This window comes from Myodes glareolus, chromosome 17, assembly GCF_982192425.1.
Source record: "Myodes glareolus chromosome 17, mMyoGla1.1, whole genome shotgun sequence".
NCBI classification, from domain to species: Eukaryota; Metazoa; Chordata; class Mammalia; order Rodentia; family Cricetidae; genus Myodes; species Myodes glareolus.
In genome coordinates this window covers 66,058,621-66,086,544 of record NC_142042.1, presented here as the reverse complement: position 1 = coordinate 66,086,544, position 27,924 = coordinate 66,058,621, and the positions used below count along the sequence as shown (strand labels likewise).

The window sequence follows — 27,924 nt, the reverse complement described above, 5'->3', positions numbered from 1 at the left end:
ACCCACCCACAAATCCCACTGCAGACTTTCTGCCTGGGCTTTTTTTTTTTTTACCCTCAGTCTTAGGCAAACATCAAAAATGAGACAAATTACCCACATCTCAGAAATTGGAATTTTATAAAAAGGCATTTTTCTTTTATACCCATAAAATGATATAATTTTTGCAATTATAGAAATGTCATAAATTATACAGAATGTTCCTTAATTACAGCTCAATGCACTCAATGCAACATGGTTCTTTCCTCCCTCCCTGAAAAAACGAGAGAGAACCAAAAATAATAATATATATAGCTATCTATATATATGTATTTATATAATATAGACAAACAAAATACAAAAAAAATTCATTTCCTCTTTGGTATAAAAATCAGACTTTCCTCTTAAGAGACACACAAACAGACATGATACTGGGCTTGTAAACTGTGTGGCCAGAAGGGGTTTCCCCGTCCAGACTTCCCCTTCCTACTCCCCACCCAAGCAGCCCCTGCTCACGACAACCTCCCTCCAGCTCCACACCATTCTGCCCCCTTACTCTGCTGCTAGCAAATAAGGGTTCTTCTGGGAACTGACAAGGTAGCAACTACTCGAGGAAGGCAGGGTCCCTAGTTCCTGGGACAAAGCAGCAGAGGCCAGCTTCCTTCTCAGTCCCACCTCAGGGTAGGCAGAAACAGCACCGGAGAGGAGAGGAGAGGAAGGAGGGAAGTGGGAAGTGGCTAAGGAACTGGAACTCCCTGGACTCCAAGGACACTACTGCCCCGGCTCCCTGCGTCAGCTCACTGAGAGCGATGGGCCTGTCTGGGCTGCAGCCCGGCACCAACAGGGTTTAGGTAACCCAAGAACTCACAAGTGCCCTGGAGAGGCAGGAGCAGGACACTCTTCCTTTCCATTCTCCATGTCTCTGCCTGACAGTTCTTCCCTACCTGGTAGCTCCTGTACCCATAAGGACAATGGCACCCTAAAGGTGACCCATGAGATGTGGCCCCTCCCAAGCCACTCCACCAGGTAGGGAATCCCAGTGTGCGCCCGTCTCCTCTTCCCAGAAGAGTTGAGACACTAACCATAACATAAAGTCACATGAAGGCCTCCTCCGCTTACCAAATAAAAAAGACAAAATCAAACAACACAAACACAAACCAAGAGGACACACGATGATGTGAGGGGCTTGGAGGCCCCAGCAGGTCTCTGGCTTCCCGGCATGATACATTCTTGTGTAATTCAGGAACAGGGCACAAGGGCCCCTCTGGGTAGTAGGAGTAAAAAAATACGGAGATTATAGTCTCCCTGTGGATTCCAAGCAGGACAGGGGTGGACCCAATCTCATAGTTTTTCATGGTTTTTGGTTCCACAGCTGGTCCCTCACTGCGGCCCCTGTCCAGGGCCCAAAGCCCTGGTCTTCCCCTGGGGCCCACTCCCTCCCCTTCCAAAAGCCGCTGAGATCTGCGGGGCAGTCCACCAGACAGAGGAGGCAGGCTGCTGGGAGGGAGGACGAGCAGTTTCCCGACACCGGCCCGCGAGCTCTGGTCCCGGGCACAAAGGGTCCCAGTCCAGGTCTTTAGCCCTTGAGGGGCTTCTCAGCCCCTCCACTGGGGCTGTTGGCACCATCACTCTTCTTCCTGCGCAGGCTCTCGATCCAGCTGGAGCTGGAGCGTGTGCTAAAGCTGGAGAGGGCCAGCGAGCTGAGCCGCATGTTCTTGCCAGACATAATGAGCTCCCCAAAACCTTCCTGGTGTGAGAAGGCATAGCCGGAGCGCCGGGAGCCCGTGCGGCCCACTCGCCGCATGCAGCGGTGCTGAGCCTTCTGTTTCTTCCTTACCAGCTGCGTGTAGCGGACCTGAGGAGGGCACCAGGAAGGGGAACCCTTCAGTGTCTGCTCACAACATCAGGCAGCGCCATGTACAAGGACCCAGAGTACCATGGCGGCTCATCACAGGAACTTCTGTAGCCATGTGCAGCATGAGCCCCCAGCGTCCCGCAGCCCAGACAGCTCTACAGCACCCAAGCAAGAGAGGCTTTTCCTGTCACATTGCAGCTGCCCCCCAAGGTCTACGGCCAGCTTTGCCAGGCTTCTCACCGTGTCGGAGAGATCAGGCTTCAGGCTAAGCCTGAGGAAGCGGAAGGCAACCACAGGCATGATGCAGACCGCCGTGGTGAGCACGATGGTGAGCCACACGGTGGGCTGGGCCAGGGTGTTCTGGGCATTCCCTGGGGGACAGGAGTCACCAAGTTGACAGAGGAGATCTTCTCACTTCCCCGTTGCTATTTCTGATGGTTCCATGTCCTCAACCTCAGAGCCCAAGCCACCTTGGACTTCTCCTTTCTCTCTGGGTTTAGCTCTAGATCTGTCTCTGGTCTCTAGCTCTCCCCAAACACCAGCCCTGCTTCCTCAACCACCTCAGTGAAGCTAGCTCTAGGCTAATAGGGCCTAAGTAACAGACAGTCTCCTCCTCCACCCCAAATCTGCTCTGTGCTTTTTCCAGCTAGGGAAGTACTGCCACCCACCTGGGCTGAAACTACACTCACTCCTCCCCCGCCCTCACACTCACAATCTAACCAGCTGGCTTCCTTTTGTAGATATCTGAAGAATCCCAGTCACTGGGTTCCAGGATCCCACCTGTCCTGCTGAGGTAGAGGGCCTAACTGATCTGTTTCAGTATGGTAAAGCAGCGACTCTTTAAAACAGGGCTTGGCCTCTGCACCTCCTGCTCAAACTCCGGTGGAGCAAGGCCTTTGTGCGCATTAGCCAAGCGCTCTGCTGCGTTCTATCCGCAAACCCGACCGCCTCTTTTCTACACACACACACCCCTTTTTCTTCTTAGAGACAGGACTTCGGGTCGTTCAGGCTATTCTGAAACTTGTTATGCAACAGAAAAGGGCCTTGAACTCCTGGCCCTGCTGCCTCTACCTCTCAGGGGCTGGAACTGGAGGCCTGTGCTAGCCGACATATTTCCTAAAGGGATCTTTTGGAAAGATCAAAACAAAAAAGAAAGTGGCCTTTGATACCATGGGTCTCCTTGCTCTAAGGAAATGAAGACTTCAGGCAAGGCAGAGCAAGGCACACTTGAGCCTGCCATTCACGGGCCTTTCCTTCTCCCTCTGCTTCCCCAGGCTTCTTGCTCCACCCTAGCTCAAGGACCCTGAACTCAACACTCTGCTCACTGACAGCAGTTTCCTCGACAGGGCTATCCCCAGCCATCCCCACTGGCTCTCACTCTGCTAACCATGAAGCCCGCCACACCCGACTTCTTTGGAGGTCAGGCAAGGGCTGCTCGTCACTGTCACGGACACAGACTCTCCTTGGCAGCAGGGCCTGGGTCAGTTACCCCTTGGTAATACATTGTACCTTGCAAGATACCTGGCATTAAAGTATAGTAAGTGCTGTCTACCCTGCTGTTCCCAGAACTGATTGGAAAGGATGCTCAGGGACTCACCCACAAAGCGGAACTGGTTGGGAAACATGTCAAAGAGCCCATTGCTGTGCATGGCGAAGAGGATGGCAAAGTACACAGCGAGGCTGCCCCAGATGAAGAAGTGGTTGATGGCTGTCCAGTAGCCTGTGTCCAGTCCGATCTGCGGAAAGGAGCAGTGCAGGTAGGAGGACCCCCAAAAACCCTACCTGTCAGAAACAGTGACGGAGTGCCGAGGGCGGCCCTCATACCTGCACACTGACCACGATGACCAGTGATGTGGCCACGGTGACTGCGAAAGACTGGTAGTCTGCCAGCTGGGTGCCATCATCCCGCGTGGCCTCCGCGAACACCCCGTAGGGGATGAAGAACATGAGCACAGAGGTGTAGATGCCCTGAGCGATGCAGATGAAGAACTCGCGCTTGTTGAACAGGAGGTTCAGCTGGCCTGGCTCATACAGCTTCGGGTACTCCATGCTTCGCTGCTCTGGGACATCCTGTGAGGGAAGGGCCCCACAAGTTGCCACAGTGATGCTCTCCAGTCAAGGACAGACAGATGCTCGCCCTGGCTCCCCCTTCCGAGTATCTTAGATAACAGATTCAGGCTCAAGCCAGATTCTCCCTATCAGTGTTCGGCAACCCAGGAGAATTACAGGTTCTAGCCACAGTGGAAAGAATCCTATGTCCTCCCCAAGTGGAAGTGTGCACTGGCCGTGGGCCATTGTCCCACAGCTGCTACGTCAGACAACTTTCCCTCCAGTCTGAACACTGACCTCCCCCATACCTGGTCAAAGACCCCCATGGCCAGCACTGGGAGTGACGTGTACACGATGTTGTACAGGGTGATAAAATACTGGTCATACACAGTCTGGAAGAGAAGAGGGCGAGAGAGTGGGCGACCAACCTCCTCTAGGAATCAGGCGCAGAAAGATAGCTCCACACCATCAAGCAGCCCTAACAACTTCCCCCAGGTCCTAAGATCTCTACTCTCCCAGTGAACACTGTCCTTTTAGGTTAGTTATTTAAGACAGGGTTCACGTTGACATGGAACTCACTATGTAGCCAAAAATGACCTCAAACTTTCAATCCTTCTGTCTCCACCTACACCTACTGAGTGTTTGGATTGTAAATGTGCACACCATGCCCAGATTCAGAATTCAAGGTCAACCAGTGCTACATAGTAAATAAGAGGGTCAGCCTGTGTTACATGAAACCATGCCTCCCCACTCCAAAAAAAAGAAAAGAAAGAAGGAAAAGAAAAGCAAACATTTATTGACTGCATGTACTAACCATGAGGTCAGCTAACAGGAGAGATGTAATATCTGCTCCTAAGAGTTTATTTATTTATCATGTGTATAAGAGAGATGTAAGTGTGCCTGTCTGGGAACACGTGTGCTACGGAGTGTGTGCAGATCAGAGAACAACCATTGTGTCTCAGTCCTCAGCTTCCTGCCTTGTTTGAGACACAGTCTCTGCCACTGTGCAAGCCAAGTTAGCTGGCCCACAAGTTTCTAGAGATCCTGTCATCTCCAGCTCCCACTACCTATGGGCACAGTGGCCTACATTGCGGCTTCCACAGAGATTCTGGGGATCCAAACTCAAGCCTTCAAGACGGCACAAGCACTGGCCTCTCCCCAGCCTAGAAATGCAGCTTAGAGTTCTAGAAACACTTTCTACCTGGGCTGAGAAGCCACAGAAGAAGCCAAACCAGAAGTGGACCATGGTGAATGCAAAATTCTTGTAGAAGAAATAGCAGAGGAATTTGCACATGCGCAGGTAGGACCAGCGCCCATGCACCAGCAGGAGGCGCTGCAGGAACTTGAACTGGGAAAAGGAATAATCTGAAGCCAGGACGGCCTGGATCCCTTCCTGCCCGCTGATGCCCACACCAATGTGAGCAGCTGCAGAGACAAAGATGACATGAAGAATGACCATAAACTTCAGATCCCACTAGTTACAGACCCCACCCCTCAGTCCTCCATCCTAGTTATAGCCCTGCCCCTCACTGCCCCCCAACTCTTCCTAAGAACACTGCAGCCTTCCTGCCCAGCCCACCACCCGCACAGCCCACACTCACTTTTAATCATGCTGACGTCATTGGCCCCATCCCCAATGGCAAGCGTCACAGCCTTCTTGTATTTCTTAACCAGCTCTACCACTTGTGCCTTCTGCAAGGGTGTCACCCGGCAGCAGATGACAGCTTTGCATGCACATGCTGTCTCCAGAAATTCTAGCTCCATGTCAGCTTCCAAGGCATGGGCCTGAAACACGGGGACACCTCAGCTCTTCTGGTCACTGATGATTACACCCCCACCCCTCAAGTCAAGGGAAGCTGTGAGCAAGATAAGACTGCAAGACCATACTGAGAGAGGGCATAGCCAGTGACCACAGTCATCTCTGAAGAGGGAACAGAGGAGTTGTGGGCAAGCACTCAACAAGGTCTGAGCATTCCCCTGTCTGACAGCCTGCTCCAAGCTAGAGATGGCAAGTCTTACCAGGCTGTGCCCATTGATGACCAGGGCATACTCCCCAGCAACAGCCTCAAGGACAGAAGTGAGCTTTGAAGAAGAGAGTTTCCCCTGGTAGGTGAAGCCATTGCCCACAGTGTGGGATGAGTCCACCATCTTCTCCCGGGCTTTCCTGTGAAGGCAGGGATGAGGAAACTAAAGCCTGCCAGTCCCCAGGCATGTTCAGGGCATCTGTGTCCCCAGCCCTTTGTTTACCTGAGCTCCTCTCGCACCTCCAGAACAGTGTGGCCCGTGACTACGAACACCTCTGTCATGTCATCAGTCAGCATCTTACACGAGTAGCCAATGTTCACAGCTGTCTCTGCCGAGAGAGATCAAAGGTGCACAGTCAGGTGACGACCAGGGACCGCATGTGTCGTCCCGTCCCCGTCCCCCCCACCGGGGCCCAGCTCCACACAAGGGCACAAAGGCATGAGAGCACCAGTGTGCCCATCTGCTACCAATTCTCACCTTGTTTATCTCCAGTGAGCACCCAGATCTTAATGTTGGCCAGAGTCAGGAGGGCAATCGTCTCTGGAACTCCCTGCTGAAGCTTGTCTTCAATGGCCGTGGCACCCAGCAGCTGAAAACACAAGGGCCCCTGAGCACCCTGAGCAGAGCTGCGCTCTCCACCGTCTCGCCTCACCCTGCCTGTCCTGTCCATACCATCAGGTCAGTCTCAACCTCTTCGTAGACGCTAGCCAGCCTGTCCTCTCGGCTGTCGTGGGCCAGGCTGGCCTGGAGGCGTCTCCTGGCCCATCCCTCATAGTATTCTTCATCCAGGTCTTTGTAGGCCAGCACCAGCGTCCTCAGTCCATCCCCTGCATATTCCTAGACGAAGAGTTGGGGGAGTCAGATGAAAGGAATTCTAGAAAACACAGCAAAAGAACTGCAACTCAAACCTCAACAGACAGCTTAGATAATCTTCAGTTGAATTTTAGACAATGTTTAACATGACTTTGTTATTTGTGTGCATATGTAGAGGTCAAGGAAGTAAGCCACCTCCTCCCACCACATGGGTTCTGGGACCAGACTCATGTCATTAGGGTTGGCCACAAGTGCCTTGGCCTCATGGGCCGTTTTAATGATCTTCCTGGTTGGTTTATTGAGACCAAGTCTCATGTAAGCCAGACTAGCCCCAACTCCTCATCCTCCTGATTCTATGTGCCAAATACTGGAATCATAGGCACAATGCAATACCAGCCTGGCTCATATTCCAGGATAACCAGGACTGTTACACAGAGAAACCCTGTCTCAAAACAAACAAAAAGGAGGAAGAGGAGGAGGAGGAGAAAGAAGAAGGAGGAGGAGGAAGAAGAAAGAAGAAGAAGGAAGAAGGAGGAGGAAAAGGGAAAGAAAGAGCAAGGAAGTAAGGGAGGGAGGGAGGGAGGGAGGAAGGAAGGAAGGAAGGATGGACAGACACTGTGGGCTGCTGAGATGGCTCAGCAAATAAGGGTGCTTGCTATCAAGCTTGAAGATATGAGCTAAATCTCCAGAGTCCACACGGTAGAAAGACAGAACCAATTCCTTCCAGTTGTTCTTTGCCCTTCACATGTACACTGTGACATAAGCACATACATCAACTACAAAATATATACATACACATAAACACACATATGTATGTGTACACACACACACACACACACACATTTTTATTTTAAAAAGGACAACATGGGGTTGGAGAGATAGTTAAGCAGTTAAGAGTACTTGTTGCTCTTTCAAAGGACCTGGGTTCAATTCCCAGCACCCACATGGCAGCCTACAACTGTCTGTAACTCCAGTTGTGGGGGATCCAACACCCCCACACAGATAGGAATACACAAAAAATACCATGGCATATAAAATGAAAATAAATAAATCATTTTAAATAAATAAATAAGGAGAGCATGCCCTGGCCACCTCCCAGTGCTGAGAACTGAAGAAGCCCAGGGCGTCACACCTACATTCAGGTGGTCAGTGGTACTGCTGAGCAGCTCCTGCGTGCAAGGGTGGAGTCTGTCTAGCAGGATTGTGTCGGCCCCTTTGCAGTAGAGTCGGATCTTACCCTCTGGATTCCGCACTGTGAAACACAAGGGAGAAGAGTGACAGAAAATTCAGACAAAATCTAAACTAAATGGATCATCACGAGTCCTCCAGAGCCATCCCCACCCAGGCCTGCCTGCTGCCCCAAGTCTCCTCAGCTCCCTAGTACCGCCTCACCTATAACTGACATCCGCTTGCGAATGTTGTTGAAGTCCAGTATGGCCAGCAGTTGGTAGGTGATGGCTGTACCGAGCTCATGGACAGTGATTGTTTTAGGGGTACGGGAACGGAACACAAAACCAAAGTTCCTGGCTGCGGTGACCAGAGCCCCCTCATCCGGAGACTGAGCTTTGTAGTACAGCTCTCCTGGTGGGGACAAGGACCATGTGCAGAAAGTGGCCACTGTCCAGCCACCTACCTCGCCCAGGAAGCCCAGCACAGCAGCATGGCAGAGCAGCAGTGCCCATGAACATGAGCTGGGCTGTGCCCGCGCTGGGCTGTCCCTCAGCTCACCTTCGTTCTTTTCTTCTGACATGACGGTGTGACACAGGGAAAGGAGACGGAAGAACTCATGCGTGTGTGGGTCCCCCATCTTGACAGCCTCTAAGAGGCTTGGGTCCCAAAATAAGAATGTCTTGTCAGCCAGAGGATTAAAGGAGAAGTCCACAGGCGCTGGTCTCTGGAACAGGCAGGAAGCCTCTTGAGCTGCCAGGCGACCCTCAGGGAAGTCACTGCCCCCCCCACACCACTCAGCCAAAGAGCCAAGATCCTGGCTGCCTTGGGCCTCCAAAGTCTAGTTGGCCTTTACTTTTATTTTTCCCTCTTCTTTGAAACAAGGTCTCATTATGGAGCCTGGGATGGCCTGGAATTCTCTATATAAGCCAGGCTCGCTTCAAACTTGTGATCCTCCTACCTCAGCCTCCCGAGAGTGCTGAGATTACAGGTGTGCACCATGCCTCATCTAGCAATTCCCACCCTGCTTCCAGTTTTCCTCTAAACATCCGCGTCCCCAGTGTCTTCCATTTTCTGCCCAGATAGCACACTGCTCCCATCTATGCCTGTATTGCTAGCCAGACGCCCAGACTGTATCTAACTGGGATAAAGAATATTCAGAGACTGGATCTTACCTCTCCCAGTTCAGCTTTGTGTCCCAAGACATCAAACACGTCACCTGCATACACCCAAAAGAAGGAAAAGCACGTCAGCACTGGACCGCGCCAGAGCAGCACGGGAAAGCCTCGAGTACAGACCCCATGGTCTGTAGGACCCTCAGGCCTACTCATCCTGTAGATGCCACCGCCCACATCCTGCAGGTACCCAGGATTCCAGAATCCAGAAACCTGGCCACAAGGGTCGTAGGGCCCCCCGCTCATCCCAGCCACCTCCCAATAGCTCTCCCCACAAAGGCAGCTCCAACTCTCTACCTGACCCCAGCACTCCAGGTCTGTGAGGTGCCTGGCACCTTCCAAGCCCAGAAAGCAGATAAAGCCTTATACCCTGACAACAAGGTCTAGGTTTAATACAAAAACCAGCTACCTGCAAACACCCTGCCCCCCACCATCCCCGCAGCTCAGCCTCAAGGCCACTATGACAGGCCCATACCAGGAAGACTGCAGTTACAGTCCAGAGATTCACAAGGGCCCCTTGCAGCAATAGTGGAGGCTGTATTCCTTTGGGCAGCCAAGGTAGGTCGACCCTGGCCAGGATGCCCAGAGGCCAGTGTCTTGGGGCTCATTTCAAATAACCAAGGTGTTCCCCTGGCGCAAACCCCAAGATTAGTGCAAGGGCTCAAGGGAGGGCAAGAAAGGGATTCTCAGTACAATCTCAGCACAGGGCACAGAGTACACCCTTTCAAGGTCCCTCATTCCTAAACACAAAAGAAGTCAAACCCAGTGTCAGGAGTGATGGAGCCCCAGCCCCCAGTAGTGCCACATTACCATAGCTGTGGCCATTGATGGAGCACTTGTTGAACACCATGATGTTCTGGGTGAGGGTGCCCGTCTTATCAGAGAAGATGTACTCCACCTGGCCCAGCTCTTCATTCAGAGTGGTGGTACGGGCCTCTGCAGGCGTCCGCTTCTTCATGCAGAACATCTTCTTGTCCCAGTTGATGAAGTAGCTGTGGCCCAAACGAATGACTTCCACACTGCATAGGGGACAGGAGGTGAGGCCTGGGAAGCAGGAGGGAAGGAAATATCCCACTCACTGGGCCTTAGCTGCAGGTGCTCGGCCTGGGAGGAAAAGGAATGAAGACACCCGGGCAGGGAACCTGGACGGAAGGGGCAGGGAAGCCTGCAGGTGGAACTGACCATGTACCACTGACAAAGGTCCAACCCGACCCTCCTGATGCTCTTCACACAGAAAGGGACACAGGCCCCGGGCAGGAAGGACAGATGGCACAGGCAGAGAAGGAAGAGGGACCAGACACAAGGCACTCGGCCAGTTCTTACCTCAGAACTAAACACAGAAACCATGCAGAGAAAAATAAGAGAAAGTGCAAGAGGGAAGGGAAAGAGAAGAGAGAGAGAGAGTGAGGGTGCTATGCAGGCACAGCGGCACCAGAGGCTCCCAGTCCTGTCATCCCTCACTGCCTAGCACAGACAGGGCTCCACTTTGGCGCTGGAAAGCAGAGGTCTAGAAACGTGGGGGTGACAGCACGTCACAAGCGCAAGGACTCTCAGCTGATCGTTACTTTTATGACCTGGGTGTTCACATTCCCAGAAAAGAGCCCTGTGTTTGGTCCCGGGTGGCCAAGCAGTGGCCACACATCTGGAACCTTCCTTCAACATGACTGAGGCTCCTATCAGGATCCTGCTACTGGGCAGAAAAGTGAGATAAGCAGGAACGTGGTCAAGGCTGTCCCCAGGCGCTAGCCAGCCCTACTTCCACCTTCCCCAAACCTTCCTCAGGCAGCTACCAAGAACTCCAAGCGGACTAAGATACAAGGCAAGATCAGCAAAGCACAAAGTGGGAAAACTAAATGAGGGCATAAGCAAAAATTTAAATACCAGCAAAGAAGCAAAGTGATCAAGACAGCGTTAGGGAAGTAACCAATACTTGTAAAGGGATTTGTTGCTGTTGTGGTTGGTTTTGTTTCTTATTTTGGGGGGATGCAATGGGGTGGGGACAGGGTCTCGTTCTGAAGCCAAGGCTGACCTCAAATTTGTGGTAATCCTCCTGCTTGAGCATGTGCTGTGAATACAGGCATGAGGCGCCAGGCCAGACTGACACAGTAACCTAACCTTTTATATGTATTTTCCAATCCAGTGTCTTCTACCAAAACACCCTTATGAAGAAAGAGACACAGGCATCGCGTGGGAGGCCCTGGGTGACTGGGCGAGCCTGAGGCCCCGTGGCTAAGCAGGCAGCGGTCATTTTCTCACAGCTGGCAGCACTAGGATTTGGGCTGGGGAGCAGAGCTGAGCAGTCTGGGCATTTCTGCTAAGTGAAATAAAAGCTAGGGAAGAATTCTGAGCAACTGGATAAATATCTCCTTAAAAATGCATAGGCCGAGCCCGTGTGGCATACAGACCTGTGCTCCCAGCACTAGAGAGGCTGAGGCAGGAGGATTGCCAGCTCTAAACTGGCATGGGATACATAGTGACTGATTAGAATACAAAGGATCGCAGGCTCCCTTATCGTAAATGCAAGGCACTGTAGGAGACTCCTCCACCTCCGCCCTCTCCTTCCTCTGTCCTCACTGGCCTCGGCCCAACATTCTCCTTCCTTTTAATGTCCTATGAGTGCCCACAGCCCATCAGCGACTGCTAAAGCATTCCTGAAGACTTTTAGATCACAGCCTTCAGGTGTTTTCAAAACCCATTCCTAAAGGTCCCCAAGCAAAGGTTGAAGACTCTGACCGATCAATCCAGTCGAGACTTGTTTCCAGACCCCTCCCCTACAGCTCCCAACTGCTCCTAACACCTCAGCTTCTCGTCTGTACACCCTCGTTTTCCCTCCTGCTCCCCAGCCTCCACCTACCCATCCCCCTCCACCTCCGCAGTCATCTCCGTGTCTGAGAAGTATGCCTGACTGCTCAGAGCAATGTCTCCCTGCCCTCAAGAACGGTGCCTGCCGCTACCTCAGGGGCTGGCACTGGTTCTAGTCCCGGGTGAGCCAACCTGCTACTCTGAGGGCAGAGAAGACCTGCACAGCTTAGCAGCCCCAGCATTCCACAGAAGACTCATGGGAGAACAGCTTCTATTCTGTGACATGCTTAGGGCGTCCCTCCTCCACCATATTTAAGCTTTACAAGGGAAGGAGATCAATTTTTTTTTTCTGTGCATCTTTGTGCTTATTTCCCAGAATGCAATAGCATGTGGTGCTGAATAAATCAGTATAGTTTCTACCCCACTATAATCCAAAGCCAGGAAACTTTGAGAAAAAATAAACAGGTAACATAAAATGGCCACAGTACAGAAAGGACTCCATATTCCTTGTCAAGGATTTCATCTTCCTGGAGAAGTTGGCAAGGAAGCCCCTGAGCTCCTGGAGAGAGCCACGGGCAGGGAACACACACCTGACATACAGGGAGACAGGAAACCACGGGCAGAGAACACACACCTGACATACAAGGAGACAGGAAACCATGGGCAGAGAACACACACCTGACACACAGGGAGACGGAGAGCCACGGGCAGGGAACACACACCTGACATACAGGGAGACGGGAGAGCCACAGGCAGGGAACACACACCTGACATACAGGGAGACGGAGAGCCACGGGCAGAGAACACACACCTGACATACAGGGAGACAGGAAACCACAGGCAAAGAACACACACACACACCTGACACACAGGGAGACGGAGAACCACGGGCAGGGAACACACACCTGACATAGAGTGAGATGGGCACAACGGTGTTGAGGATGATGATGTAGGACCAAAAGGAGAGGAAGCCAGAGAAGAAGGCACTGTCCACCGCCTCATCCCAGGGCAGGTAGACCTGGAAACGTGTCCCGACTTCGTGCTCCCAGATGGCATTGCCGATGGCCAGGATCACTCCCATGCAGACCAGGAACCCAAAAATCTGAGAAGGAATTAAAAGCACAGATAAGGCCAGGACTTAGAACTAGGATAGCTACTTCTGACACAATTAAAAATCTATTCCCTGTGCTAGCCCACACAAGGCCAACAGCATACTCCACAGATTTATTGTATAGAATGCCTTTTTCCCTTCTTGGGAATTAAACCCAGAGCCTTGTGCATGCTAGCCAATCTACTACTAAGTTACAGCGTAAGGCCTTTTCTCTCATTTTTGATTTGAGACAAGGCTGACTTCAAATCTGTAGCAATTTGAGGCCCTCAAATTCTGAGATTTCGGGTGTACGCCACCAGACCTGTTTAGGAAGATCGAGCGGTCAAGGACAGTCTAGGCTACAGAGCAAGACTTTTATCTGAGTGAGACAGGGGACAGGGAGGGAACAATGGAGTCCACTGTCTGGTGTCCAACGAGTACTTCCAAAATTGCACCTATGTTCTGACTCTGAAAAGCAGGTATCATCCAGGTCAGCGGCCACCAGGGGGCGAGAAGAGTCTTTGTAGGAGGAATTAGCCCGACGTCAGCCTGGGTTTCTGGAAACCTCTAAAGCTAAGAGGGGCAACTCAACTGCACTGTCCTCAGGCTTCCCAAGATGGCGTGTTGGAAGCAGGCAATTGGCAGGAGGGGCACAAAATGCGGAGGGAAAGCCCAAGAAGGAAACCCAATTCTGGACAGACAGGAGAGCCCAAGAACTGCCAACACAAGCACAGAGACTTCCTCTTGGGAGCCTGCATTCTTAGAAGCCGGGGAAGAAGCTGCTAACCATCTTCCCCATGGGAGTTTTCCTTTAACTCTGACTCCATCTCCATGAAGGCCTCCTTGTCCCCGGCAAGAGCTAAGAGGTCCCATGTGTATTCAGATGCCACCATAACCAAGCCACAGAGGGTGGCTTAGCTTAGCTCTCTTTAAGTGTTCCTAAGGTTTTTAAAACAACATCTTCCAAGTCTGAAAGGCGTCTGAAACAAACACTGCCCCGAGAGGCCAAGCCTGGCTGCTGCCTAGAAAAGAACCAAGGGGCAGAAGGGCCTATCGGGAGAGCCTCAGCTGGGAAGCTCACCCAGAGGACCAGCGTGTTCATCAGGCGGTCGATGCTTGTCCTCTTGAACTTTGTCCTGCCACTGTTCTGCATCAGCTTGGTGTCAGGGCCTTGGAAATAATGGGAAGTCAAATAAACACGGTGGCATGCGAAGCCGGAGCAGAAGCGCTAGGCGGGAAGGGACGCCAGGAGGCCCACCGGCAAAGATGACCAGCCCGAAGCACCACTCGGTGTTTCTCAGCACACAGCCGCGCAGCAGCATGTTCTGGTTGCTCAGGGGGAACTTGTTTTCCTTCCAGTACAGTGTTCCACTGAATTTGTCCAGCTTGTTGTTGGGAGGCTCACAGATTACTTCACCTGGATGGGAGACAAAAGTGCCACTGCTCAGAGTTCAGTCACATGATAAGGGGACAGAAAAGGTAGTGAGGGGGCTGGGAGAGGCTTAAAGAACACTTCCTGTTCTTCCAGAGGACCCGACTGAGTTTCCCAGCATCCTCGGGTACCTCACAACCACCTAGGGGATCTGACACTCCCTCTGGCATCTTCAGGCGTCTGCACACCTGGCACGCGCGCGCGCGCACACACACACACACACACTCATGAATATTAAAATAATACAATTTTTTAAAAATTTAAATACCCAGACTTAGTGGTGCACCCCTTTAATTCCAGCTCTGGGGAGAGAGAGGCAAATGGATCTCTTGAGTTTGAGGATAACCCAATCTACACAGAATTCTAGGCCACAGGGCTCCATACTGAGACCTTCTCACACACACAAAAAAGTTTTAATAGAAAAAATATCTGTGTGTGTGTGTGTGTGGCAGGGGGGTGTGCTCTAAAGACATGAGCTATTGACATACTGCTTGTAGGACTTACTTAACACCACATAAACTGGGTGTGGTAGTGCCTGCCTGTGATACAGAAATCTAGAGGGTGGGAAAGGACAGTCAGGAGTTCAAGGTCATCTCCACAACATAGGAAAAAAATAACAGGGTGGCATGAACTAACATTAAAAGTACACATATTCATGCCAGGGATGTAGCTCAGTGGAAGAGCATTTGCCTAGGTCCTGGGTTCATCCCTAGCAGCACAGAAAAAATATGTACACACACTTAGATCCCGCAATACTGTGTGTGTGTGTGTGTGTGTGATGTCGGCATGTGCCACCCACATGCACATGGAGCCAATGTCCACACAGTAGTTTCTTCCTCCATCACTCCCACTTTACTCCTTCCTATTGCACGTATTCATGTGTGTGCGCATATGTGTGGACAAGCATGCGTGGACACACATGTACCATGGTGCACACGTGGAGGTCAGAGTCCACTGCAGGATTCAGTGCTTTCTTCCCAGAAATTCAACTCATGTAGGTAGGCCTGGCAGCAAATCACCCACTGAGCCACCTCACCAGCCTCTACCCATTTTCTGGGGCAGGGTCTCTCCCTTACTGAACCTGGAGCTCACCGATTGGCCAGCCTAGATGTTCACAAACCCTAAGGAGCTCCTGGCGTGGGACTGCAGGTGTGCTGCTATGCCTGGCTTTTAATGTGGGTACTGGGCATCTGAGCTCAGGGCCTCAGGCTTGTACAGGAAGGACTTCAACAACTGATCCATTTCCTTGGCTCCCCAAAACCACAAAGTTGAGACTATTCTACATGCAGAACCGGTCACAACACTTTTTACTTATCCTTCAGCATCACTGGAACAAAAGACTAAATGGCTGAACAGTGGCAATCTACGAGCACCGGTCACTAGAGAGGACAAGGCGGACAGACTCCTTCTGTGGCGGCCAGGCACAGCAGTGTGACAGCAGTGTGCCAGCGCTCCGAGGGCAGAGGCAGGCGGATCTCTGAGTTCCAAGTCAGCCTGGTCTACGTAAGGAGGTCCAGGCCAGCCAGGCCTTAGTGAGGCTATTATATATCAAACACATGTACTTAACAGGCAAGTAGGCACGTTGTAGAGATTTTAGAAAGGTTACACATGTAAGTAAACTGTCAGCTAATACAGCGATGAGGAGGCAGAGCTGGAGAGGAAGCGAGAACATGGACTTCTCATGCACATCTACACAGGCTGACTGGTTACGAGGAAGAAAAGCCCTGTTCTTGGCTGATAAGAAAAAGGAACATGCTGAATTTCTCTCAGTACACCATCAGCCACGAAGCTCGCCTGAAATAACCATCAGCTCAAAAGCTCAGGGTACCACCTGGCATTCCAGACACGGCCCTCCAGAAAACCTCCAGAGAACTTGTGCCAACCAGAATCCAGAAGAAAAGATACAACAATGGACTCCAACCCCAGCCCACCGTCTCTCTCCAATCTTGCTCCAGGACTACTCACCGTCAAACTTGGCCAGCTTACTGATGTCCCCCAGCTCCGAAGTGATTGGAATTGCCTGACGCACTTTCATGTTGGTCTCTCTGGAAGAACAATAAATACCCTTGAGTCCTGGCCGCTCCCAGAAGCTGGAATCAATCCTTGGGCACCTGATCCTAAATGTCTTGGCCTAGAAAACTCCGACACATCTAGAGCCTTTCTTACTCCTCAGTTTTCTAAAAGGTACAGAGCCCTGGCCTGGGAACTGCCTTCAAACACATCGTTTCCCCTAAGGGCGCAAGGAGAAAGGATAGTGACAGCAAGCACGCCACTCACCCGTCCAGTTCTGCGGTCTCTATGTAGCACAGCCCGTGGGGCTCGCTGCTGGAAAGGAGGAGCAGGTCCGCCTACACAGAAAGCCTGATGAGAGCTCCATGCACACCTCTGCCCTCTGTGGGCTCTTAGCAGCAATCACCCTCCAGTGAGCAGAGGAGGTGGTCTGGGCTCTTCTGAGACAGTGTCTCTCATTGTATACAATCCTGTTTGGTCTGAATTCATTATGCAGACCAGGCTGGCCTTGTCTCTGCCTTTGCCTCTGTCCTGGGATTAAAGGCCCATGTCATTGTGACTGGTATAGAGGTATATTCTTTTGTTTTTAATTCAAAAAGCATGAAAAACTAATCTGAGCATGTTAACATGGCCCAGAAGCCATCATCTGGAAAATCTCTTTCCATGAGTGTTAAGAGGCAACAGAAAACCAGGAAGGAATCGTCCTCTTCAACCAAAGAGGACAAACAACCCTGCAGACTGAAAAGGCACCTAGGCTCTTACCGCCACAAACTGGTTATTTTCTAGCTTGATAATATCACCAACACAGACATTCATCCATTGCTCTCGTTGGAGGCTACAGCAAAGAGAAGACAGCAGAGGCCATCAGTCACTATGAAGGTTTCCATGGAAACCTCCTTCCTCCCCAGAGCCCTGGACGCCAACAGCCACTCACACGCCATTGATCAGCACCTGAGAATGCCGGTTATTCACCTGGTTATCACTCTTGTGGCGGAACTGGAAGAGAACTGAGAAAAGTGAGACACCTTCCCTCTCCCCCCACCTGGAATTAGATCAGAGGAGCTCGGAGCATCCTGGGAACTCTCCCTAAAGGCGGTTGCGGTGGGGGTGACAACTCACGTAGTCATCAGTGGCGTCTTTAACAGCCGTGATGGTGAGGACAAGAACCAAAGGCACAATGGTGGTGAACCAGGACAGGGACGAGATCTGGGGGATCAACTGAAACGAGAGGCGCGCTGTGCTGAAGTCCCTGTCCAGGGGTTCTTGCCCCTGATCCCGCCTCTTCTTTGGCTTAACTCAGTTATGTGAGTGACAGAAGATATAAGACAGGTCACTTACCTGCAGAATGAGAAGGAACAGGAAGTAGGTGTTGGCAACTTCCTGGAACTGCTCAAAGAGGTTGACAGGCAGGAAGGTGAGGATATTGTACTTGGAGGTCTTGATGCAGTTACTCTATGGCAGTAGGAGGGGAGATAATGAGGAGGACACCCTCACCCCAACCGAGTCAGGCTGGGGCTGCCTCTTCCTTCTTTATACCTCCCAAACCTTCTGCACACTCTCCCCTGGCAGCACCCCAGGTGTGGCACAGGGAAGAGGAGGAGGAAAGGAAAAGTCTCTCCAGGCCAATGTACTTTGCTTCAGTGAGAGCTGGAAAATTTAGCCCAGCAGATGGAAATTGGCCAAAGCCGTTTCCCTGCCTCGCCCAAGTCCCCTTCCCTCGGCCTCAGCTCCTGATATTCTTTCCCAGCTCTGGAAGAGGGAACACGTACCGCGTACTGGAACTTCTCGTTGTATTCACGGTCATTAGCCCGCGCCCTCCGCTCTTCTTCTGCAACAGAACAAGGCTGTGGTCAGAAGGCGCGAACGATGTTAGCCGTCTCTGCCTTTGTGAGGGTTCCACTGAGCAATGCTTCTCTCCACAGAATACAGCTTTGGTATTACTAGACTCTTTGCTCTAGCCCACAGTTGGCCAACAGCTTGAGAGCACACGGCCCTGCATGTGGCTCCCCCACTTCCCTTTTAGAGACAAAGTCTCACTGTGGCATGCAGGCTGGCCGCGGTCCTTCTCAGCCTCCCTTGTGCTACCATTCTTCAGGTCGAATCACAATGCGGGACAAGTCTCTGTTCCTGTCATCCCCTCCCCCGCCACGCACATTCCCCAGGTCCCTCCGCTCTTGTTAATAACACATCCATCATCATGGTCAAGGTGTGGGGCTGAGGTACAAAGTTCCCTCCCATGTGGAGACTACTGCAAACCTACTCCTGGCACTGTCCTCACCCGAATCTGGGGAGGAACACGGTGGGTGGTGCCAAGACAGAGGGTCACAGTGCCCTGGAACTGCTCTGCGGCAACATCCCAGGCCCACGTGCAGTGTCTCTAAAGGAGCCTCTTGTCACATGTCACCATAAGCAGTTTCTGACTGGTGGACAATGACATCATCCTATTGCAAAGCGCATCTTCAAGTGTGGGGGTGTGTGTGTCAGAGATGTGGGTCATGCGGACTGAACAGAACAGAGAAGATGAGAGGCAACTGCAATCTTTCTTCAACCATTTTCAGATATTTTTCTTAAAAGGAAATGTCACTGTTACCGATCCTTATTTAGTTACACCTAACAGAAACCCTGAAGACCCAGGCAGGCTGCAGGTGCCAATTTCAGGGACAAGAATAAGAGATGTCCTATGAAGGGTTCCCTCCTCAGACCTAAAAGGGAGTAGTAAGCCCGCCACCCTATATCTATCTGACAGAGAATCCAAGGTAATATTCCAGACCTCTTTCCCCAACAAGCACAATGCAGTAACAAACCCCAGGCCACAGAATCACCAGACAAACGAGCCCTTTGAAAACCAGAAACTTCTCTCAGAGGGTCCCCTTTCTACTGAGACTCTAATCGCCAAGGGCCATGCAAAGGAAGAAGGAGGATCCCAAAGGGCCAACGGAGGAAGGGAGGCTCAGGACAAGGGAATGCGGAGGTCAGAGGAGGGAAATCACGGATGTGAGAGCTGCCAGACACTGCCTCCCGTTACCTGTCCCCCAAGACGGCTTCTTCTGATTCCAAGATGGAGGCGCCCCGGTCCGGGCCCACTTCTCAGGCATCTCCTTGGGGACCGTCATGATCCCGTTTTAAGAAGGTGCACTGTCTGTCGTTGGCCTCAGCGGCGCTTATGGGGCATAGGCGGTCCCCCGGGGAGGCGCAAGAGCTGCGGCCACGCAGAGGGGAGCCCCGGCCGCTGGGCGCGCATGCTACCCGCAGCCCAAACCATCCTCGCGGCCACCTGCGCCTGGGACCACCAGCTCTGCAGGAGCTCCACTCCCGAATCCCAGGACAGAGGCGGGAGGTGGAGCTTTGGGTGGCCGGAACGGTGCCCACGCCCCAGGCTCCGCCCCACCTGCTCCCACTGCAGAGCTGAAGTCTGCCAGTGCCGCGTAGGCGAAAGCCAGCGCGCGGCCCCGCCCCCTCCCCCAGCCAATGCGGGAGAGAGAACCGCCCGCGTTGTCCAGGGCAACGGCTTTCATCCCACACCCCCCTCCTTCCGCGGGAAACTGAGGAGGACTCCGGTGGGTAGGCAAAGGAGGCCAGAGCCCAAGAGCCCAGACCAAAGAGTAGAATCTGCAGGTGTTTCTGAGCAAGGGGCTGGTGATTAACAGTCACGGCTGAGTTCCAGCCAAGGATGAAATGAGGAATTCGATTTCTCAGGCTACCCCCCCCCGCCCCCGCCCCCATGCCTGGCAGCCTTAACCGCGCGCCCCTTCAGAACCATACTAGCAATCCCTCTTCCCTTGGCTCCCTAAGTCATAATGACAGCCCCTTTGATCATGGTCCCAGAGACCCACTCCTTGCTGCTCTTACCTGGGGGGCGCTTTTTTGCACACAGTGCCATCTCACCCAGCAAGGTTCCAGCAATCCCATGGGAGACCCTGCAAGAAAGCAACAGACACACGTGGTCGAGAATTCTGCATTCCCTTCTGAAGTTTATTCTAGCTATGGCCCTGCCATCCCCCACAGCCTCCAACTCTACCAAAACTCTCCTCTTCCTGCTGATATGGATACTTGAGTGTGTGTATGTGGGGGGGTGTTCTTCTCTCTGTCCTGGATAACATGAGGAAACTCAGAATTAATAGAAACCAAAACCTACAGAGAAGGGCCTAGAAGAGACCAGATATTGACAAATGCCACGCAGCTCTCAAGGTATCCCCTCAGGAACAATGGGTGGCCCGTGTGCACTCCTGGTCGAGACGAATACTGCCTGTACTAGAAAACAGAATTTTCCCAGCAGGTTGGGTGGAGATAACATGAGCCAGGAAACACCTGGCAGAGCATCAGGAAACAGGGAGGGCACGTCCCACCCTTCTAGAAAGTTCATAATTTCCCGCCCCCACTTTCATTACTGGGTCTCCCATTATCACCTCCTCCCCAGGGTTCGCATCAGAGGCATGGCCACCACTTCCTGCAGACAGTCCCCAAACCACTTCCTCGCAATTGGGGCCATCGGAGAGGTCTTCCCAAGCCTGCTGAAGAGTCCGCTTTCTCTCCCACCCCAGGTCTAGTCCAGCCAGTGTGACACTAGATACAGGCTCAGGAGCCTCTGCTTCCTTCCACCCTTTCATGAACTTTCTCCTAAAAAGGTGCAAGTCCTGGCCAAGGAAGCTCTTCCTTTAGATGGAAAATCTTCCCCCTCCTTTCAGCCCCAAGAGCTACTAATTGCCTGTCTGCCCAATCTCTATAATTACTGACTTTGGTCCCAGCCCAGTCACCCACACCAATTCTCCCTTCACTAACACATACTCTCTCCTTGACCTCAGAGCAGACAATCCTGAGAGGCATATGTCCTTTTCACTCCTGACTCTCCACGACCGTGGCAAGCAACGGTGCTGTCCCCTTGGCTCGGGAAGGAAACCTCAATCACATTTCGGTGATGCCAAGGCCTCTTCCAGGGCCCCAGCCAGGGTCTCCACCCAATCGAGAGCATGAGTCATGGGAGGGTGGGGAGCGAAGCCAGAGGTTAAAGAGGATGGAGGGTGGGCATTACTGGCTCCTACCTAGCCCCACCCCGGTGGGAGGCTACCAAGCATCGTTAGCCCTAAGATCTGAGTCTTCCTCCTTTGGAAGAGTTAACAGTAGAACTAGCTGACCATCAAGAGTCAAGGCTGGACACGGGTCAGGAAAGTTCTTTTACCTCTAAGACCCTGGGGAGACTGAAAACAAGTTTGGCCCCAATCCTCGAAGGGGACACAGTAACCAGAAATCACTGGCAACAGGGTCTCCCTCTCAGGATATCCTGGGTTTTCTAAACCGGGTAGGCCCATCAGCCACGTCGCCTTGCCCCGTCACCCTACCCCAGCCCCCTCTGCAGCCACATCTGGGATAAAAATAGCCAGCCCTGGGAAGGAGGCAACGCTCCACGAAGGAAAAGGGCTCCTCCTTTGGGTCTGGCCTCCGCTCCTTCCCAACCAAGAGTCTCTCCCGAGGAAGCTAGCAGGTCGGCGAGGCAGGAGAAAACAATAACGCCAGGGGCCAGTTTCCTTCCCCGCCAAGGACAGTATCCAGGACCCACTGCACAGCTCTGAGTTGCCAACGCGAACACCCCTGGCACCCTTGGTTTTCCTGGGGCACAGAGCCCTCCACCTTCGCGGGACAAATCCGATCGTCCCCAAACTCCCTCTCCGGGCACCTAAAAGGCTGGGACCAGGGTAACTCCTCGCACCCCAACTCTCCGCGCGCCCCATCTTCCCAGGCTGCGCACAGCGACCGGCTCTCTCCATCCAGGGGAAGCCTTCGCCCCAGCCTCCCCAGCCGCTCCCCGTGGCCCCGCGGCCCTCCGGGTCCACACCCCCGGCGGGCGCCTCACCTCAGCGCTCGGCGCTCGGCGCTCCGCCCGGCGGCCCCGTCCAGCCCATGCCGGGGGCTGGGGCGGGGGCGCTCGGCTCCGCTGCCCGCAGGCTCCCGCCCCCCAGCGGCGGCCCGGCTTCTCCCCACCCGGGCCCCGGCCCGCTACTTTGTGTCAGTTTCGGCCGCGGGGCGGAAGTGACGGCGGCGGCCGCGGGCGGGGGGCGGGAGGGGCTTTGGGGAGGTGAGGGGCGCGGCGTGCGCCATTTTGGTGCGGAGGGGAGGGTCCCACGCTCCAGCCCCGGACACGCAGGCATTCGGCGAGGCTGGAGAACGCCGGGATGCTGTTTCTTTATTTTGGAAGCCTGAGACCGAGAGAATGCTGCTGTCTCAGCCAGAGAACATCTGCGGGGAGGAGCCTGATGCGGGAGAGGCGGCGAAGGAGCCCGTAGCGCATTTCCCTCCTCGCCCTGGCTCGTCTCCTGGCCTTTCACCTCCTTAAGTGGCACAGCCCCGCATTGCCGGGGTGTTGTTTTGTGCCTCAGTTTCTCTGCCTGGTTGTCAGACGCTGGGAAGATGGCTCTACCCTTACCACGCCCCTTGGGTGGTGCGCGCGAACACACCTTTCTAGGAACCCTCTTTCTCTCTCTCTCACTCTCTCACTCTCTGTCTCTCTGTCTCTCTGTCTCTGTCTCTCTCTCTCTCTCTCTCTCTCTCTCTCTCTCTCTCTCTCTCTCTCACACACACACACACACACACACACACACACACACCTCTAAGAACCGTCTAGGGGTCTTTGGAGTACATTGGAGGAGCCCTTGTCTGGCCAAAGATCGAAGCTCCGAGATTGTCTGGACTGGCAGCCAGAAGACAGACAGACAGCTCCGAGGAAGAGCACTTGCCCAGGCCTTGAATTCAATGCCTAGTACCGCAGAACTTTAAGGGGTTTTGGTGTGTTTTGTGTTGTTGTTATTTGTTATTTTGAGACGGGTCCCACTCTATCTCTGCCAGGCCTGGACGTCTCAGAGATCCGAGTGCTCCACCACTCCCGACTTAAATTGCTGTTGTTGAGTTTGTTTTTTGTTTGATTTTTTTTTTAAAGAATCATTCTTGTTGGGTCACATGCTGTACTCCTACAGTGGAGTCTGAAGTCAAGGCCAGTATGGTCTACATAGAAAGTTACAGGGTTACATAGGGAGACTTGTCTTAAACGGAAAAGGGCGGGGGGGGGGGGGGGGAGGGGAGGGAGGACGGGACGGGGAGAGCATGAGGGAGCTGGGAGTCAGAGCAGTGGAAAACAAGCTTCCCTCCCGAAGCCCCAGGGCCCTACCCCTCAAAGGATGGTAGTACCCCTCCACCCAACAGATTCTAGAAGCCTTCCCAAAGCTAGCACACACCCTGGTGTGGCACACCCCCTGACGGCCACTTTAGGGCAAAGACCAGCTTGAACAAGGAAGCGCCAGATCATGTCTTCTGGTTCTCCCCAGTCTAAGCGGCTCGGAATCTGGCATATTAACACAGAGAACATCTGTCTCACAGGTTGCCAGCTCCTGATGCTCTTGCAGAGTGAGATAAGGTTGGTAATCACAGTTTACACTCCAGCTGAGCTGGAGTTCCCAAGACTGAAGCCTCGAGTTGAGCTGCTGTCATCTTTGGAACTGGCTCTGGATCCTCAGGGTGGTGCAGAGCCACTAGGAGCTGGTATGTGGCTGTGCCGAGGGTGGCCCCCACCATAGGAGCCACCACAGGCACCCACCACCAGCCATTACCAGCACTGCAACGGGAGGACAAACGGACAAACAGGAGATGTCAGAGGTGTTTCTCCCAGACACACTTCCCCTATGAGCTGGGAATAGTAAGACAGGTCCCACAGTGAGCATGGGGTCATCTTCATTAATGGGAAGCACTTAGGAGGGAACCTCCAGCACAGCTTAGTCCAGCCTCTAGGGGAACTAGCTGAATAGACTTGTTTTATGGATGGGTCACTAAAGCCCCAAGAACTAGTATGACAGCCAAGGACACTTCTCTATCTGCTATTTCCATGGAAAGGGTTGGGGAGCAGGAGAGCCATGAAGGAAGGGAGACTAGTTTAAGAGGAGAACTTGGACTGGGCATGGTGGCACATGCCTTTGGTCTCAGCATGTGGGAGGCAGGAGGATCTGAGGGAGGTCAGCCTAGTACATAGTGAGACCCTGTTTCAAAATGGGAGGGGGTAGAGAAACCCAGACAAAGCTATTAATAAAGGTGAATGGAGGACTGTACCAAGGGAGACTGTGCCCTACCTGAAGACTTCAGGGCCCCAGCCAGCCAAGTAGGTGAAGAGCCGTGGGCCCAGGTCCCGGGCAGGGTTGAGTGGAAAGCCACAGTTAGAACCCATGGCTAGTCCGATGGCGAGGATCAGCAGTCCCACCACCACGGGCTCCAGACCTGCAGGCACGCCTTTATTGCATCTGTCTAGGATGGCTAATAGCCCTACAATCAGCATCCAGGTGCCCAGAACCTTGGGTGATGGTGGTAGGAGGAAGTCCATCAACAGGCAGGCAGGTGCTCCATCTGCCCTCCTTCCCTCAAACTCTTCACCACCGCCTCCCTGCCATCTGCCCAACAGAAGCTAGGGATACCAAGGTAGAACTAACCTTGGGGTCCCAGCAAACAAGGCAAAGGTTGGGACTCAGTGCCCCAGGCCCTTCCCTCCACACTCACCTGATCCAAGAAGCCATTGTTCAGGGACAGATAGGGGGACGGATAGGTGGCAAAAATGGAGGCTGTCTCTTTGGGACCAGTCACTGTCAGGTTCCCACCTGTGTAGTGCTGGAGGGCATCTTCAGGAGAGAGGGGGAGAGAGAGAGAGAGAGACTCGAGAGTTTCTGTCTGTGTTTATCGCAAACCACTGCGAGGCACCCCTGCCCACAACAACTGCCCTGGCCGTGTTGCTCTGTTACCATAGTAGAGAATGTAGGTAGCTCCTGAGGCACAGAAGGCAGACAACAGTTGCACAAAGCAGTAGATGGGGAGCTTGGTCCAGGGCATGCATCCCACCAAGCACATGGCCAGAGAGAAGGCTGGGTTTAGGTGGGCTCCTTCGCAAGATCAACGGGGGAAAGACAGGATTAGGTACCACTGCCAACCCTCTCACAGCACCAGGCTCTCTTGTACAAGGCTTATCCCCGTCATACAGTTTAAACAATTAGGTCTCAAAAAGAAAATGATTTGGGGACTGGAGGGATGGCTCAGTGATAGAGAGCACTGGTTGTCGTGAAAAGGACCTTGGGTTATCAGCACCCACGTGGCGGCTCCAAACAGTGTGTAACTCCAGTCCCAGGGGATCCCATGCACTCACACAGACATGCATACAGGCAACACACCCAAACATACATTTCTCTAAGTGATGTATCAGAGGCCCACAGTGACCCCAGGTTCTGAACCTGAGCAGATTTCCTGGTTCCCCTGCAGCACACTGTGTCTCGAGGTCAGGGCCAGGCACGCTAACACAATATAGATTGAGCCAAGCTGATGAGGTCCTGAGCAGAGAGGAGAGCTTCAGGTGTGAGACACAAAATAACAGTAATTATCCTCAGTGCCCTGCTATAGATTATCTGTTTGAGCGAGGCAGGAGGCTGCTGTAAAGAATGATGTCTTAGTTAGGATTTCTATTGTTGCAACCAAACACCATAACCAAAGCAACTTGGGGAGGAAAGGGTTTGGCTCACACTTCCATATCACGCTTCATTCACTACCAAAGGAAGTCAGAACAGGAACTCAGGCAAGGCGGGAACCTAGAGGCAGAGCTGATGCGGAGGCCATGGAGGGGTGTACTGATTACTGGTTGGCTACCCTTGGCTTGCTCAGCCTGCTTATAGAACTCAGGGCCACCAGCCCAGGGATGGTTCCACCCACAGTGAACTGGGCCCTCATTATCATTCATTAAGAAAATGCCTTACAGCTGAATCTTATGGAGGCTTTGTCTCAACTGAGGTTTCCTCCTTTCAGATAACCCTAGATTGTGTCAAGTTAACATAAGACCTGGTGGGAAGTTAGCTAGAGGAAGGAGAGGGACTTGATGAGGTCAAAGGCATATCTCAGTCCCGGGCACTGGCCAAGCTCAGGGAGATAATGCCCACGCCGAGTCATCAAAAGGACCTGCTTTCCCACCACTCATTCACATGCACATCTGCTCCCACATTCAGGCCCCACCCTGCTCACCTGAGACATTGCCTGCCACGTAGATAGCTATTGTAACAGCCAGAGAGCCGGCCAGAAATGTCGTAAAGAAGTTGCCTTTGTCTTCTTCACTGGTGACAGCCTGGGCCACAGAACCCTGTGTGAGGAGCTGATGGAGAGAGGGGCGATGGGGAGGGAGCACCCAGGAGACCAATGGGAGAGAGAGAGAGACAGAGCGAGAGAGAGAGAGAGAGAGAGAGAGAGAGAGAGAGAGAAAGAGAGAGAGCGCGCAGCTGCAGGGACCCACCAGGAAAAGTGAACAAATCTGAGAGACTCAAAAAGAAGAAAATAGGAGAACTGGAGAAAAGTGAGGGATGAGAGAAGGAAACTCAAAAGGGAAAAGGAGCTGCCAGGTGTGTGTGGTGGCACCATGCCCTGTCTCAGCACCCACGGGAGAGTCTGCAAGTTCCACACCAGCCAAGGTTAGATAGTAAGAAAATAGGTAATTTCTTTTTTCTTTAGGAGACAGCATGAACAGAGTTACCACTACCACAAATTACACAGTTGAGTTTCCTATATCTTGGAACATCTCAGGGTTTAGCACATCCAGGGTGCAAAGGACAAGCCTTGCCCTGAGAAAATCACCTTCATGATCATGGCCTATCCCCTGCTAGGTAAGAATAGAAATAAGAAAGCTTTCTTTTTTGGGAGCCTGTCCTGGCACTAGCTCTATGTAGACCAGTCTGGCCTCGAACTCACAGAGATCCACCTGCCTCTGCCTCCCGAGTGCTGGGATTAAAGGCGTGCGCCACCACTGCTCGGCAAGAAAACTTTCAAAAAAGTGAAAATAGGCTACGCTGGGAGGTTTGTGGAGGACCCAGCCTAGGATACAAAGCAAGACCTTAAAAACAAGGTGAGGGAGTAAAAGAGAAAAGAAGAGATTGAGAGAAGGAAAAGAGAAGAAACTGGGGCGAAAGGAAGTGGGTTACCAGGGGAAAATGACACCAAGAAGAGCCAGAAACCCTGACCCTCACCTCCCTCAAGTACCCCACTTACCAACAGCACAAATACACCCAGAAACTCTGCCAGGCACTGTCGGACCACGAGGCTCCGGATCTGGAGGTGGGTCCTGATTTCACTCAGAGCACGAGCCATGGTGGGCCCCTGTCTCTGTTCACTGCTCCCTCTGTCTGCTCAGATACACAACTGCTGCACACACAATTAATGCCTGCGGAGAAAGAGATAAGGAAGAGACTTTAAAACCAATTATCTCAGCTTTGAAATAATAGTTATTGCTGTGACACGCGTCACCTAGAGAAAAAGGCTCTATCTGACATGCAGACGCCAGAATGTAAGAGGTTGGTCAGACTCTATCTTTGCCCTTCACCCCCCGTTCCTCATGAACTGGCTTCCCCTGTACTGACGGGAGGGACCCTACCGTGCACGTAGTTCTCTTGGTCCTGAAGACAGCACTGTAAAGTTGTACTGAGGTAGGTTAGAAAGGCAAAGTAAGGGAGCCCGAGAGGGAAAAGCAGCCCTTCAC

At 52.7% G+C, this 27,924-nt stretch overlaps 2 protein-coding genes and 1 non-coding gene across 8 annotated transcripts; all 3 read right to left on the bottom strand.

The window, feature by feature from the left end:
- Nucleotides 1–100: 100 nt before the first annotated feature.
- Atp8b2 (ATPase phospholipid transporting 8B2) lies at nt 101–22,389 on the bottom strand. Of its 6 annotated transcripts, XM_085678194.2 has the most exons (29): nt 22,243–22,389; nt 20,244–20,311; nt 19,420–19,492; nt 18,164–18,222; nt 17,733–17,846; nt 17,514–17,612; nt 17,329–17,390; nt 17,157–17,229; nt 16,662–16,732; nt 16,350–16,429; nt 14,211–14,369; nt 14,034–14,122; nt 12,768–12,964; nt 9,871–10,079; nt 9,061–9,104; nt 8,447–8,612; nt 8,111–8,299; nt 7,855–7,970; nt 6,578–6,742; nt 6,383–6,494; nt 6,128–6,233; nt 5,900–6,044; nt 5,482–5,665; nt 5,082–5,305; nt 4,189–4,272; nt 3,656–3,901; nt 3,429–3,567; nt 2,072–2,202; nt 101–1,831 (listed from the first exon to the last, which is right to left on the bottom strand). In XM_085678194.2, exons 2-29 carry the CDS (start codon nt 20,301–20,303, stop codon nt 1,553–1,555), a joined length of 3,675 nt encoding a protein of 1,224 aa, XP_085534320.1. In that variant the 5' UTR covers nt 20,304–20,311; nt 22,243–22,389; the 3' UTR covers nt 101–1,552. The 6 variants fall into 6 exon arrangements, with proteins under 6 accessions (XP_085534320.1, XP_085534321.1, XP_048311685.2 ...); XM_085678195.2 differs by lacking the exon at nt 19,420–19,492; XM_048455728.3 differs by lacking the exons at nt 19,420–19,492; nt 22,243–22,389 and adding an exon at nt 21,180–21,198.
- Nucleotides 22,390–23,778: 1,389 nt separating this feature from the next.
- Aqp10 (aquaporin 10) lies at nt 23,779–27,536 on the bottom strand. Its single transcript, XM_087897416.1, has 6 exons — nt 27,438–27,536; nt 26,424–26,550; nt 25,163–25,300; nt 24,924–25,042; nt 24,503–24,720; nt 23,779–23,994 (listed from the first exon to the last, which is right to left on the bottom strand). Exons 1-6 carry the CDS (start codon nt 27,534–27,536, stop codon nt 23,805–23,807), a joined length of 891 nt encoding a protein of 296 aa, XP_087753542.1. The 3' UTR covers nt 23,779–23,804.
- On the bottom strand, nt 26,901–27,063 carry LOC125415152 (U1 spliceosomal RNA). Its single transcript, XR_007236538.2, has one exon. It is a non-coding gene; the product is annotated as a U1 spliceosomal RNA (small nuclear RNA).
- Nucleotides 27,537–27,924: the final 388 nt, after the last annotated feature.

What these genes read in the sequence shown, in the direction of transcription:
- Atp8b2 (XM_085678194.2), bottom strand. Translation starts at nt 20,303, where the DNA reads ATGGGATTGCTGGAACCTTGCTGGGTGAGATGGCACTGTGTGCAAAAA. An exon ending in TGTTCCTTCTCATTCTGCAG is followed by an intron (nt 17,613 to 17,732) that starts GTAAGTGACCTG and finishes CTCTCGTTTCAG; the next exon opens with TTGATCCCCCAGATCTCGTC. An exon ending in CCATGGGGGTCTTTGACCAG is followed by an intron (nt 3,902 to 4,188) that starts GTATGGGGGAGG and finishes CTTCCCTCACAG; the next exon opens with GATGTCCCAGAGCAGCGAAG.
- Aqp10 (XM_087897416.1), bottom strand. Translation starts at nt 27,536, where the DNA reads ATGGCTCGTGCTCTGAGTGAAATCAGGACCCACCTCCAGATCCGGAGC. An exon ending in TACCTACATTCTCTACTATG is followed by an intron (nt 25,043 to 25,162) that starts GTAACAGAGCAA and finishes TCTCTCCTGAAG; the next exon opens with ATGCCCTCCAGCACTACACA. An exon ending in TGGGGCCCTGAAGTCTTCAG is followed by an intron (nt 23,995 to 24,502) that starts GTAGGGCACAGT and finishes CTCCCGTTGCAG; the next exon opens with TGCTGGTAATGGCTGGTGGT.